At 52.9% G+C, this 13,994-nt stretch overlaps 1 protein-coding gene across 4 annotated transcripts in view; it reads left to right on the top strand.

Annotated features, from left to right (window-relative positions):
• The window catches only part of Igdcc4 (immunoglobulin superfamily DCC subclass member 4), a 32,368-nt gene extending 18,650 nt beyond the window's left edge, over positions 1-13,718 (top strand). Inside the window, exons 6-20 of one of the 4 annotated variants that reach the window (XM_020172890.2) lie at positions 181-336; positions 923-1,336; positions 1,877-2,041; positions 2,491-2,628; positions 3,500-3,670; positions 4,479-4,715; positions 4,871-4,972; positions 6,280-6,463; positions 7,007-7,134; positions 7,421-7,591; positions 7,790-7,927; positions 8,637-8,742; positions 9,260-9,488; positions 10,191-10,352; positions 10,845-13,718. In XM_020172890.2, coding sequence (XP_020028479.1) covers positions 181-336; positions 923-1,336; positions 1,877-2,041; positions 2,491-2,628; positions 3,500-3,670; positions 4,479-4,715; positions 4,871-4,972; positions 6,280-6,463; positions 7,007-7,134; positions 7,421-7,591; positions 7,790-7,927; positions 8,637-8,742; positions 9,260-9,488; positions 10,191-10,352; positions 10,845-11,279 — 2,936 coding nt within the window. In that variant the 3' untranslated portion in view covers positions 11,280-13,718. Of the gene's footprint in view, positions 1-180; positions 337-922; positions 1,337-1,876; positions 2,042-2,490; positions 2,629-3,496; positions 3,671-4,478; positions 4,716-4,870; positions 4,973-6,279; positions 6,464-7,006; positions 7,135-7,420; positions 7,592-7,789; positions 7,928-8,633; positions 8,743-9,259; positions 9,489-10,190; positions 10,353-10,844 lie in introns of all 4 variants that reach the window. The other 3 variants (XM_074066229.1, XM_020172889.2, XM_074066228.1) reach the window with 3 other exon arrangements.
• Positions 13,719-13,994: the final 276 nt, after the last annotated feature.

The following is a 13,994-nucleotide window of genomic DNA, read 5'->3' as shown; positions in this document are numbered from 1 at the left end:
GCTGCCCTTCCAACTAGGAACGGTCTCCCTGATAGGCCACCTTGCTAGCACAAAGAGGAACGTTGTGCTAGAACCCGTGCTATTTGCTTTACTTGGGTCTAGAGAGTTCCCAAAGTCACAAGAGGGAATGGAGGGGTAGTCTCCATGGCCCCCTCGAGCCTGCTTCCTCTCCTGCCTCAGATGGAAAGCCCATCTCTACGGATGTCATCGTCCTTGGCCGTACCAACTTACTCATCGCCCACGCCCAGCCCCGGCACTCTGGTGTCTATGTCTGCCGCGCCAACAAGCCCCTCACGCGGGACTTCGCCACGGCCGCCGCTGAGCTCCGCGTGCTGGGTGAGCCGGTGTGCTGGAGGCGAACTGCGGAAGGGGAGGTGGGCGGATGGCTTGCTACAGAGGGTGATCCTGGAAAACGAGAAAAGGCTAGGGAGGACGAGCTCATGGGAGGAGCCCTAGTAAAGGGGAAATTGGGGAGACAAACAGGTAGGTAGCTGGAGAAGAGTGGGGAGTTGAGTCAAGGATGGAAGGAGGAGGGTGATTAAGGCCTGGTTGGGAGATTGGGGGGCGGGGAAGGGTCAGACCTAGGTAATGGGCGGAGGGCGAGGTTATTGGGAGATAGCGGAGTGGTCTGGGTTGTACTAAAACTGAGGGGCTGGGCCTGTTCCGAGCTGGAATAACTGGGGAGAGGGTAAAATTGATAGGAGTGGGAGACTTTGGAAGGCAGAGAGAAGTAAGTGGGTCAATGAGGGGTGGAGTTAGAGCCGGCAGGAAGAGAAGCATGAGTGAAAGGTGGGATAAATGGGGAGCATAGGGTGGACGCTGGGGGAGGGGCGTGGCTAGGGGAGGGGCGGTGTTGGGTATTTGAGGAAGGGCAGAGCCCCTGTTGGTCGAGCCGTGGTCAGCGTCGCCCTTCCTGTCCCAGCTGCTCCTGCCATCTCGCAGGCGCCCGAGGCGCTGTCGCGGACGCGGGCGAGCACTGCGCGCTTTGTGTGCCGCGCGTCGGGGGAGCCGCGACCAGTGCTGCGCTGGCTGCATAACGGGGAGCCGCTGCGGCCCAACGGGAGAGTCAAGGTCCAGGGTGGCGGCGGCAGCTTGGTCATCACGCAGATCGGCCTGCAGGATGCCGGCTACTACCAGTGTGTGGCAGAGAACAGCGCGGGAACGGCGTGCGCCGTCGCGCCGTTGGCCGTCGTGGTGCGCGAGGGGCTGCCCAGCGCCCCCACTCGGGTCACCGCCACGCCACTGAGCAGCTCCGCTGTGCTGGTGGCCTGGGAAAGGCCCGAGCTGCACAGCGAACAGATCATTGGCTTCTCACTCCACTACCAGAAGGCACAGGGTACGTCTACTCGAGGTGCCCCAGCGGAGGTCCTCATCGTGCATATGGCGGGGTACAAGTTGGATAAATGAAGGGTTGTCTGGTGGGTACCTTTGGGGATAAGAGGGGATGGTGTGAGAGTCCACATGAGATGCACCTATCCACTGACCTTCAGCTTGGTGCTGGAGAGGTCAGTGTGTGTGGCACCACTTTCCCCTCATCCATGTTTGTTATGAGAGAGAGGAAACAGGATGCCTTTCCTTCTAAGAAAAATTTCTTGGCATTACTAAAACCACTTCCCGCCCCACTTAAATAACTACAGCAGGAGTCATTTCAGTTAGACACCAGGAAAAACTTCCTAACCGATGGAGAAATTCATACAATGAGAACAGGAGAAGCTAAAGGAGTTTGTACTCTCCAACTCAGATTATCAGGGATGATTTAGCTATAAATAAACTATTCCAGAAAGTAGGATAATGTGAAGGATCTCTAGACAAACTCCAGCCAGCAAGTGCCTAAGTGGCCCTGTGAGAGTCCCTTTGTCCCCTGTCACCACCCCAGGCATGGACAATGTGGAATACCAGTTTGCACTGAACAATGACACCACAGAACTACAGGTTCGAGACTTGGAACCCAACACGGATTATGAGTTCTATGTGGTGGCTTACTCCCAGCTGGGGGCCAGCCGCACCTCCACCCCAGCACTGGTCCACACCTTGGATGATGGTAAGGTCTCTGAACTTGCAGCTGGCAGCTTGGGACCCAGATCATCCCCTGAGGATGATAGCTCCCCTCTCTTTACTAGTGCATCCCAGTGCACTTTCACCTGCCTCATAGCACCTTTTTGTCCTGTAAGAGAGAGGCAGAAGTTCTTCTCCCCAGGAAATAAGGTCAGCAGTACAGCTGGAACTTGAGCCCAGGTTTTGTCATTCCCTCATCACACAGCCCTTTTCTCTGATAGCCATGTGCCAGCTGGCTGAGACCCCACACCTCACCCCTTTCTAGCTTTGGGTGGGGAAGAATGTGCCCTGATTCTCCAGCTTGGTGCTTCCCTGAGAGGCCCCCTTTCCTCCCTCCCTCAGATTCTGGGCCTGGGACTATTTCTGACTTGCTGTGTGTCCAACACAAGTTTCTGACCTGCTCCCTAGCCTCACGCTGATGTTCTTCTGTCTCAGTTCCCAGTGCAGCACCCCAGCTCGCCCTGTCCAGCCCCAACCCCTCGGACATCAGGGTGGCATGGCTGCCCCTGCCTCCCAGCCTGAGCAATGGGCAGGTGGTGAAGTACAAGATAGAGTATGGTTTGGGAAAGGAAGGTGAGTGGAGCTCTGGAGGCCTGAGCAGAGGAGGGAGTCCAGCATTGTGGGCATCATCCCTGTGGGATCAGGGCAGCAGGAGTGAAAAAGGAAGGCAGAGAGGGTAGGTAGCTCAAGGCAGGGGCCTGGGTTCTAGTCCCACCTGCTCTGCAGCAGCATTATGTAATCCAGTGGAGTCTGTCTCAGTTTCCTTTGTGAAGCGAGGCAGGTAGCCTAGGTGATCCTTGGAGCCCTTGCAGCTCCAAAAGCAGATGAGAGGTGGGGAAGTGGCAGGTGTGCTTGTGGGACAGGGAAATACGGGGCCTGAAGTGGGCGTGTAGGTGATCTAGGGGAGAGAGTTATGAAAGAGATGGGGAGTCAGGAGAAGGAAAGTGGAGGGAGGGCCAGGCAAGGAAGCAATGTTGGGACAGTGGTCAGGGCCCTAGACGCCAGGTGGTGCTGTTCCCCTTTAGGCCAGCCCGACTCAATGCACTAATGGGGTTGGAATGGACCTCTGGCAGAAAGCAGTAGCATCTGACATCTCTGCTTCACCAAGACTCCAGCTCGGAACCAGGCCTCTCATCATGCATTTCCTCCTCATTGTGTTTATTCCTGTTGGGGTGTCTGCACCTGGCACGTGTGTTGGGGTAATTGACAGTGCATAGGAAAGGGGAGAGCAGGCAGTGTTCTGCCCATGCTGCACCCAGGCCAGTGGGCTGTGTCAGCCACAGTTAGAGGCCTGAGAGTCAGCCCTGGAGCTGTGGAGTCTTAACAGCCCTGAGGGTCGATTGGAGCCCTGAGGAACCAGAGCTGAAGTGGAGGAGTCAGTAGGGAGTTTAGAGGTCATGTCCACAGGTGGACGCCTAGCAGCCCATCTCTTCTGACCCAGCAGATCAGATTCTCTCCACTGAGGTGCCAGGAAATGAGACACAGCTTACGCTAAACTCGCTTCAGCCAAATAAGGTGTACCGAGTCCGGATCTCGGCTGGCACTGGGGCCGGCTATGGGGCCCCCTCCCAGTGGATGCAGCACAGGACATCTTGGGCGCACAACCAAAGCCATGGTATGCAGCCAGAGGGGCAGGACTGGGAAGTGTGGGTAACTAGAGCTGTACTGTGCCCTCAGAACCCAGGGCTCCACCACTCCATTCATCCCAGACCCTTTCTGGCTCCTCCTGGTTGGTGGGTATGGGAGGCCTAGGTGTGTATGTGAAGGGCCAGGCTCAGGTGTCCCTTCTATCTACTCTGTGACTCAGACAAGCCATTCACAGCTCTGAATCCTCATTTACTGTCAAGGGGTGATGTGAGGGTTATGATGTATTATAAACAAAGTGCTTAGTACGTAAGTAATAGCTGCTCAATGAGTACGATTGCTTTTGTTGAGAGACTCAGTAGTAGAGTGACTCACTGCAGACACGACTATAACACTGGGCAAGTTGCTTAATTTTCATGAGCCTCAGTTTTCCTATCTGTAAAATGGAGATAATAATATTTTCGATAAGGAAATAATGAAAGTAATATTAACTTTAACATGAGGTGCTTCGAACTAGGTGACACATGAGCCCCCTGCCTTTGGACTTCCCACTCTGATGGTCTCCTGCCTCATTCCAGCAGCCCCTTGCCTGCATTTGTTCCTTTAGCAGATTTACATAGGCTTCTCTGTGCCTGGTACTGTTGACTTGCCCAGAGGTGCCTCGCGGCCCTTTGCACATGCCCAGTAGACACCTCTACTCAATCAGGCTGGCCCTGAGGGTAGTGGTTGATGGTGCTGCGTTGGAAAAACCTTGGCAATGCTCTCTGTGCCATCTTCCTGCCTTTCTCCCTTTTTCCCCATTCTCTTCTTCCTTCCCCGTCCTCTTCCTCTGCCCCCAGTCCCCTTTGCCCCTGCAGAGTTGAAGGTGCGGGCAAGGATGGAGTCCCTGGTCGTGTCATGGCAGCCGCCCCCTCACCCCACCCAGATCTCTGGCTATAAACTATACTGGCGAGAGGTGGGGGCCGAAGAAGAGGCTGATGGCGATCGCCCCTCAGGAGGACCCGGAGACCAGGCCTGGGATGTGGGCCCAGTCCGGCTCAAGAAGAAAGTGAAGCAGTATGAGCTGACCCAGCTAGGTGAGGGGTCTGAGGGTCTGGATGAAGGTGGGCATGATCCAGACTTCACTGTGGAGCAGACAAGCTGAGCATAGAAATGGAATGTGCTCTGGGGAGGGGAGAGTGGTGGCAGAGGATCCTCTAGCCAGTGAGTGACTCCCCGTGACATTCCCCAGTCCCTGGCCGGCTGTATGAAGTGAAGCTTGTGGCATTCAACAAACACGAAGATGGCTATGCCGCCGTGTGGAAGGGCAAGACTGAGAAGGCACCCACACCAGGTGAGCATGCTGGGAGGCATGAAGAGGTCTCTTTGGAGGGGCCTGAGACCCACTTCCTTTTCCTTTTCCTTTTCCTTTTCCTCCAGGCCAACCTGGTGGGCAGGCAGAGTAAATAACCTCAGCCCACCCCCCAAACCCATCCTCCTAGGTAGGATTATCCTCAGCCAGACTGGAGAGAAGCCCTGGCTTGTAGCTGTCTTTTGGGCCTGTACCTCACTTTGATTATTCATAAGCAGAGCAAAGGTTTGGGTAGAGGGAAACCCCAAATTTGACCTTAACACAAATTTTCAAAAACATTGCCTCCATCACACTACCTGTCAGATTATTCCTCAGCTAGGCACAGTATCCCTATGTGGTCTTCAGGAAAACTGAGGCTCAGAGAGGTAAAGGGACTTTATCTAAGGTTACACAGAGCCTAGACCAGACATAGACCCCCTGGCTCCCAGGCAAGTCCTTGTACTGTGGCCCTGTATTGGACATGCCGATTGTACATCCTAACACTCCCTCATCCTCACTTCCCAGACTGACTTCCAGCAGGTGGTTTAGCAGGAAAAGTGCTCAACCAGAAAGCCAAGACATCTGGGTTCTAATTCCAGCTTGTTCATTTATCCATTCAGCAAAAATTTTACTGAGTATCTGCTACGTGCCAGCTCTATTCTGGGAATTTAGTGATGAACAGCACAAATAAGGTACCTGCTCTCATGGAGTTTTTTATTTTTTGTTTATATATAAACACTTATCACCAGTTAGTACATACTGTATGCCAGACACTTTCCCATCTGTTTCCCAAATATTAGCTAATTTAATCTTCCTAACAACCTCATGAGGTAGGTACTATCATCAGATCCACTTACAGAATAGGGAGTGGAAGCACAGAGAGATGAAGTAACTTCTCCAAGGTCACACAGCTGGTAAGTGGCAGAGCTAGAATTTGAACCAATGCAGCCTTGCTCCAGAGTCTGTGCTCTTCATTGCTTACTAGTTCTGCACAATCTGCAATATGTGTGACCCTAGCAAAAATCACTCCAATTCTTAGGAATCTCAGATGCACTATCTGTGAAGTGGGGACAACGATACCCAACTCACAGGATCAAAAGAAGAGGGTCAGAGCCAGGCATAGTGGTGCATACTGGCAGTCCCAGCTGAGGCAGGAGAATCACGAGTTGGAGGCCACCCTGTCTTTAAAATAATAATAATTAATAATAATAAATAGGGCCTGAGAAAGAGAGCCTGGGAGCTATAAACCACTGTATATAGTTAGGGCTGAGTGTCATTCTTCCTTCCCCACACTGATTTTTACCTTCTAGACCTGCCCATCCAGCGGGGGCCTCCCTTACCCCCTGCCCACGTGCATGCAGAATCAAACAGCTCCACGTCCATCTGGCTTCGGTGGAAGAAGCCAGACTTCACCACGGTCAAGATTGTCAACTACACCGTACGCTTCAGTCCCTGGGGGCTCAGGAACGCCTCCCTGGTGACCTACTACACCAGGTGGGGAAGAGGGGCTGGGGAGGCAGCAGGTGGTGCTTGGAAGAGGGACCTGGGGCTCACTTGTGGCACTGGGGCACACTGAGGGTCTGCATGGGCGCCACCTCCTTGCCTGCTGAGAGCCTGTGCTTAGCCTTTGGAGAATGGGGTGCAGGACGACCTGCTGTTCTAGTCTCAGGAGCTCTTGTGTGTTGGGGAGAGAACCCTGCCCTCCCCTCAGATGGGAGACAGCTCCCTGTTAGAGAAAGCATGCAAAAAGCAACAGATGTAAGCAGTTACAGTAAAAGCAGAATTAAGCCAAGGAACAATGTCTTAGAGATGGTTCCTTGGGTGGAGAAATAACCTAGATTGATTCAGGAAGGCTTCCCGGAGGAGGGGTTGGCTTGGACATTGTTTGGAGCAGCATACCTGCTCCCTGCAGGTCCTATGGGTGGTGTTGGTGGCCCGATGCCAGGGAGCAGCCCCTCTTCCACGGCCAGGGCCTGAGTTGGGGATGTGCCCCATTATGAGTGTTCCCCAGGGCACAGCCACATCCTGTCCCTGCAGTTCTGGAGAAGACATCCTCATTGGTGGGCTGAAGCCATTCACCAAGTACGAGTTTGCGGTGCAGTCCCATGGCGTGGACATGGATGGGCCTTTTGGCTCGGTGGTGGAGCGGTCCACCCTGCCTGACCGTGAGTGACCCCAGCCCCCTTGCCACTGAAAGCCCTCTCTTCTGAGGTTCAGGCAGAGATGAGTGGCAATGAGTTTCTGGGAGGGGAAGAATGGTGGTGAAGCACTGCTTTCCCCCACCCCCACTGTTACCAGAAATTCCCTAGCTAGAGACCAGAGCTCACATTTGCTGTGTGGCTTCTGGTAAAGGAGGCAGAGAGGAGACCATACCACATTCCATGTCTCCCAGCTACCCCCAGAACTGGGGTTCCAGTGTCCCTGTCTGTTCACCTCTCCCCTGCACTCCAGGACCCTCTACGCCACCATCTGACCTGCGCCTGAGCCCTCTGACTCCATCCACTGTCCGGCTACACTGGTGCCCCCCGACAGAGCCCAATGGTGAGATCGTAGAATATCTGATTCTCTACAGCACCAATCACACCCAGCCCGAGCACCAGTGGACACTACTCACCACAGAGGGTGAGGGTCCCTGCCGCCGCCATTCCCTCTCCATGGCCCAGTTAGCAGTGAGCAGGTGCTTTGCTCCAGGGGCATCTGGGAGGAGCAGGCAGAAGCTCCTATCTGCATGGGAGGCAGACTTCTCAGTCCTGCTTCCTACCCACCCTGCCTCCCACCCTGTTGACCCACCATCCTGCTGTCCTGCTTTCCTGCCCCCAGGAAACATCTTCAGCGCAGAAGTGCATGGCCTGGAGAGTGACACAAGGTACTTCTTCAAGATGGGGGCGCGCACAGAGGTGGGGCCCGGGCCCTTCTCCCGCCTGCAGGATGTGATCACTCTCCAGGAGAGGCTCTCAGGTATGAGGCGGGAGGAGGGAGGCTCCAGGGCTGTCCAGGTACTCTGTGCTCCTGGAGTTGATTTCCAAGGCCCTGCCTCTGGGCACACCTACAGTTTTGTTGTTTTGGACAGCTGTCCTCATGGTTTGGTGGTGGCACGGCACATTTGAAGGGGGAAATGATGTAGCAATGTGGTTGCCAGGTCAGTGTCATAGGAACTGGGGTGGCTTAGAGACTTGCTTCTTGGGGGCAGTTGATTTGATTGGAGGGTTGGCTTTTGTGAGTGACAGGCTTTATGGGGTGGAGGGGGGCAATAGGACTGGCTACATAACTCACAGAGCTCAGTGCGAGATGAAAAGCTATAAAGGATTTGAAGATGGCAATGGTAGAGCATTAAGCCAAGCACTGAGCTCTTCTCCATGTGTGTCCTGGGCAGCAGTACGTGTTGCACACTATGAAATCAGCCCTGGTGGGCAGGCCGGGGTGTACTTCAATGAAAGACCAGTTCTAGGAGGAGAGCCCACAACTTGAGTATGTGTTGTGGGGAAGACTGTGGGGTAGGGTGGAGTGGGGGCAGTGGCCCCCCGAGACCACAGGCCTTCATCTTTACATCAGAAGACTTTGAGTGTCCAAAGGATGAGGCTGAGGCAGAAGCTACAGATCACCCAGATCTATGAGCCATGTGCCCTCCTCCAGTCCTTGACCTGCCCTTCCCCTCTGTCCCCAGCAGACTCCTTGGATGTGCACTCAGTCACAGGAATCATCGTGGGTGTCTGCCTGGGTCTTCTCTGCCTCCTGGCCTGTATGTGTGCTGGCCTGCGGCGCAGCCCCCACAGGTGGGCGAGGGGACCAGTCTGACCACAGACAGATCTCCAGGAAGGGCTGCAGAGTGAGCGAGCAAGGAACGTGCCTGTGACTCACCCTTGGCACCCCTGCTGGAGTCCCATTAAAGTTAGGACTCTGGGGGCTGGGGTTCAGTGGTAGAGCACTTGCCTAGCATATGTGAAGCACTGGGTTCAGTCCCCAGAGCTGCAAAAAGTCAGTTGATTAATTAACTTGATAGGACTCTGGGACAAAGGGATTAGGTGATGTTATGAGAATGGGGGATGAACTGACAGGCACCACAGTCTGGAAAGAGGGCCCCAAATCTCCATGTTTGGAACCAAGGGAGGACAGGCCCCAGCTGCTGTGTCAGGCTGTTTCAACAATAGTCCTTCCCTATCTATTGCACAGGCTGGGAAACCAAGTCCTGTAGGTGAGCCGAAAGCTGCCCAGAGCCACAGCAGAATGGGGCCTAGTCCTGCCCCACTCTTCCCCTTGACCACTTGCCTTGTTTCTCATGGTCCCTTCTAGGGAAGCCCTCCCAGGCCTGTCCTCCACAGCCACCAACGGGAACCCTGCACTGTACTCCAGAGCCCGGCTTGGCCCTGCTAGTCTCCCTTCTGCCCATGAACTGGAGTCCCTTGTGCACCTCCGTGCCCAGGACTGGTCCCCATCGCCCTCAGAGTTGGAGGACAAGGCTGAAGTGCACAGCCTTATGAGTGGCAGCGTCTCAGACTGCCGTGGCCACTCTAAGAGAAAGGTGAGCCTGGAGTCTGGGTATGTCCGAGCCCCACACTGCGACCAATTCCATAACAGGACACCAGGGGGCTCTGGAGCACAACTTGTAATAGTGTGAGCTATTTCTCCCCTCCACTCCTGGGACAGCTGGGCGAGAGTAGTCTGTCCCTTCTCTATGAACGGGCTGGCTGGGCAGGGAAGCAGGTGGCCTCCAGCCCTCAGCATAGGCCACCCTGGTTCTTACCGGGAAGGGCCCCAATGCATGTGTGCAGGTAACTGCAGCTGCCTAGAACACCCAGATCTGGGGAGGCCTTATAAGGCCCTGCCCTCCTAATATAGGGAGCTGGTCAGCTTGGCTGTGGCCAAGCGGGACTCTGGGACCAGGATAAGGTGAGGCTTTTGCAGGGCAGGTCCCCTCCATGCCGGCAGTGGCGGCACATCGTGGCCAACCAACTGGTCAGTCCTCTCCTCCCCCTCCCTGCCTCTAGAGAGGAAGAGCCTGCCAGCTATGGAAGCCTCAGACTTTGCAGAGCACCTATATTAGGTTTGCCTGCAGGAAGACTGCACACTGAAATTCCTTCCTCTGATTTCTAGCTCTTCCGGGAGATAGCATAGGACAGAAAATCTAGGCCCTGTTCCCCATAGCCCATCCCCTTTTCTTCCCTTTTGTTCCTAGCCAATCTCCTGTCATGCCCATTGGTGTCCCCTTCTTTCTCCTGTACAGATCTCTTGGGCTCAGCCGGGTGGGCCGAACTGGGCAGGTTCCTGGGCAGGCTGTGAACTGCCCCAGACTGGCCCCAGGCCTGCTCTGACCCGGGCCTTGCTGCCCCCTGCTGGAACTGGGCAGACGCTGTTGCTGCAGGCCCTGGTGTATGATGCTGTAAAGGTCAGTGTCTTGGGAGGAAGGGGAAGGAAAGGAGGAAAGGGCTCCTATGCTGCTAAGAGAAGACAATGAGCTCTCTGGAGGCCACTGGGTAGTAACCTTTCTGGGGACAGATATCTAGCAGAAGACCCTGGAGCCACCAAAGGTGAAGGGGGTTGTAGGCAGGCCAATTTGGGAGAACCTATGTTTTGCCTGGGTTAGGGACAGTCCCTCCTCAACCGAGACCTAAATGGAACACAACAAAATTATTCTGGACTATGCCTCAGACTCCTGGGACTCCTGGACTGGGGCAGATGGGTAATATTCCATGCTTCCCTGCCTTTGCCTGGGTCTGAGCAATGTGTTGGGTGGGACAGTCCCTGTTTCCTTCACTGTCACGCATGTGATACATACTTAGATGGAGGTTAGGTCTCTTTACCCTACATATGTTGGTCATTTTTCTGTCGTCATTCTCAGTGATAGTCACCTGATCTTTGTGTTCTGTGCTCTAACCAGGGCAATGGGAAGAAGAAGGCACCTCCAGCCTGCAGGAATCAGGTGGAGGCTGAAGTCATTGTCCACTCTGACTTCAGTGCATCCAAGGGGAGTCCTGACCTCCATCTCCAGGACCTGGACTCTGAGGAGCCCCTGCCTACAGAGGCCCATGGTCTCACCTCGGATGTTGTGGATCTCGGGCAGGGAGCAGACTGGCTGGCCAGAGAGCTGGGAGGGTGTGAGCAGGCAGCCACTAGGCCAGACAGACTTACCTGTCTGTCACAGGCAACCAGTGCCTCCTGCCCCTACCCGGACCTCCAGCCTAGAGAGGCTCTGGAAGAAGCCCCTGGGAACAGCTGCCAGCCCAAAGCCCTCTGCCCTCTAGGAGCCAGCCCAGGCCTGCCCAGAGCTCCGTCTCCTCCTCTGCTTAGCTCCCGAGCAGAAGGTGCAATTTGAGGCAGGCTGGTATGACTCACAGGACATGACACACATGGCCACACATGTACACTTGTGTACTGCAGATATCACCCAGCCCTTTGGAGCCTCCAAGGGCACCTTGTGTGGGGAGAAGGGAAGAACTGGATTATTCACGTCCCCCATACTCTGACACCTGTGATAGGTGAGAGACATATGAGTCACAGCTACATGTGATGTGCACATGTGAAGCCACGTGTGTGTGTACTGGTTAGTGAGCTGGACTTTGCCCCAGGCAGTGGTCACTACTGCCTAATTGATCCTCCAGGTCAGGACAGTGTACCAGAGTGGTCAGTCCCCAGCCCTGTGGGCCCCCACCCCTGGCACCCAGCCTTTTATTACACACTCTGAGAGTGTCTCCAATGCCCTGTCTACAAAGACAGCCCCAGCCTACTCCTGCGGGCTGGGCTGAGTGCAAGTAGGCTCTGAGGCCTAACATTGCAGCCACATCGCCTTCATCCTCCCACCCCCACCCTTTATCCCGCAGCCCAAATTACCAGAAAGTAAGCCTGGCTCCCCTCCCCTCTCCTCCCTGCAACTCTGCCTAATTTGGTAATTTGGGAAGTGCCTGATTTTGGAAGGCTCCTCTTTCTTCCTTCCTCTTCACTGCTTCAGTGATCTCTTTTTCTAGTTAACTTGCTCCCCAGTTCTCTTCCTCCATTGCTTTCATTCCCGCTCTCCTGTTCCCTCTTTCTCCCACTCTCTTCTGCCTCTCACACTGCTCCAGACTGAACTGTCATCTGCTTCTCCTGCCTGAGTTCAACCTCTGTGTCCTTCCCTGACAACGTGACTACCTCATGTCTGCTTCAAGGCCATAATGCGACTCCTATGTCCCCGATGCTTCCACATCAGCCCCTCCCCAGGCAGACCCTTCCCCAGAAGACCTTCCCCAGAAGACCTTCTAGCCTCCCTCGCTAGAAGGGCCTCAGGAATGGGATGAGAGGAGTCTCCTTAGAGGTGAATCCAAGTCCCACGGGAAGTTTTGAGACGGGGAAGGGAACTGACCCAGAGCTTTGAGGAAAATGATTGCCTGCCTTCTGTTCAGGGAGGCAGGTTTGCTGGAAGAAGGTGGCTTGGACATCTCTTGCCTGCTGAAGGAGGAGAGGGGAGGGGAGTTAGGGGAGCAGATGCCCAACCCTGCCCTGCCCTGTGCACCTCGAACCTGATTATCTCCAGGGTGCCAGGAGGGAGGTCTTTGCACAGAAAATGGTTGGTTAATTTCATTTTGTTTTTCTTTAAATTGAATCCTGAGATCAGCTTCTGTTGACCTGCCACACAGGGACAATCTTGATTTCTATTTCCAGAGTAGTGAACACCATGTCATTTATCTGATTTTTCACCCTAGCCCTGTCCTAGGAGTATAGAATGTGGACTCTTTGCTTCCTAATTGCATCTTTTAAACGTTTTGGCACATCAAGAGTTAACGCTGTCTTCTGGGCCAAATTAGAAAGAACCAGTCTATCTTTCCTTCTTTTTTTTTTTTTTTTTAAATGGTATAATGTCTCTCAGCAGAGTTGCAGCCTCCTCAGACCCTGAAAGCATCTGTTTATTACACTCGGGTGTCATTCATGTTTGACATCCTCACCTACATTTCCTCCTCCCTCCCTCCTGCAGCCAGCCTATGATAACACTAAAGATTATTAATGTTGGTTTTGTGTCTTGTTAAAGACAGAATTGTCGCTTGTACTATTTCTGTAGCATTTGGCATTGCTGTGGCCAACACCATTGTGAATGTTTCATCCTTGCTCTGAAGGTCAAAAGCCCCATTTTATTTTGCTGGTTTGATTTTTTTTTTTTTTTTTTTTGAGAAAAAACTGCCCTGAATTAAATGGCTGTTTTAACAGTAGACTCTTAGCATTACACCACATAGTCATTTTTCATGTTCTTGTTTAACAGGCACTGAGGTTCTGGTTTAAATTAAATAGCTGCAAATGAGACAATTTATAACCCATTAGGTTGGGTAGAAAATTGTTTTTCAAAAGCAAATAAGTAATAAATCTGGTATCTGCCTATAACTCACAGTTGATAAGAAAGTGACATTACTCACTAGTTTTATATATGATTTGGGCTCTGAGTAATTTGGAAGTGTTAAGTTTGTATCTCTGTAGCAGGATTTTTATTAGGAAAGTGTCTATTGGCCTTTTACAGGTATCAGTCCTTCATCAACTATCATTAATGCCGTAAGTTTCTTGAGTCTCATTTAAAAATTTTCCTTTTCTTGATGCATGACAAGTGTAATCAGTACTTGCTCATATATATTTAGTTTATGTGATATTATTTAATTATTTTTCCAGAATTTTTTTTCTCCTTACAAGTATGATATTCTTTAGTGTTAAGCTAAGGCATTGATCATGTATCTATAATGAGTCCCTATAATGAATTAATAAACTTTTCCAGACATGCATTATTGTTTATGGAATCAGTGACTACAGTTTCCTCAGTCTTTCGGCCCTAGGGAGTTTGTTTCCTACCAGCATGGGAAATGGAGGTTTTTGAGGGCAGAGAGCAGGTGGTCACAAGAGAGAACTAAACCATCTTCCCCCTCAATAGGCACTTAGGTAAAAAATGTGAACTTAGGAAAAGGGCTGGGAGAGGTAGAGCATTTGACCAGCCATGAAGTGCCAGGCCCTGGGTTCAGTCTCAGTACCACAAACACTCCAGATGAGAAACCACCCAAAGATGTCACTCAGGCTCTCT

Source organism: Castor canadensis, chromosome 2, assembly GCF_047511655.1.
Source record: "Castor canadensis chromosome 2, mCasCan1.hap1v2, whole genome shotgun sequence".
NCBI classification, from domain to species: domain Eukaryota; kingdom Metazoa; phylum Chordata; class Mammalia; order Rodentia; family Castoridae; genus Castor; species Castor canadensis.
Note: the sequence above shows the minus strand (reverse complement) of the source record. Positions and strands in the feature narration are given on the sequence as shown.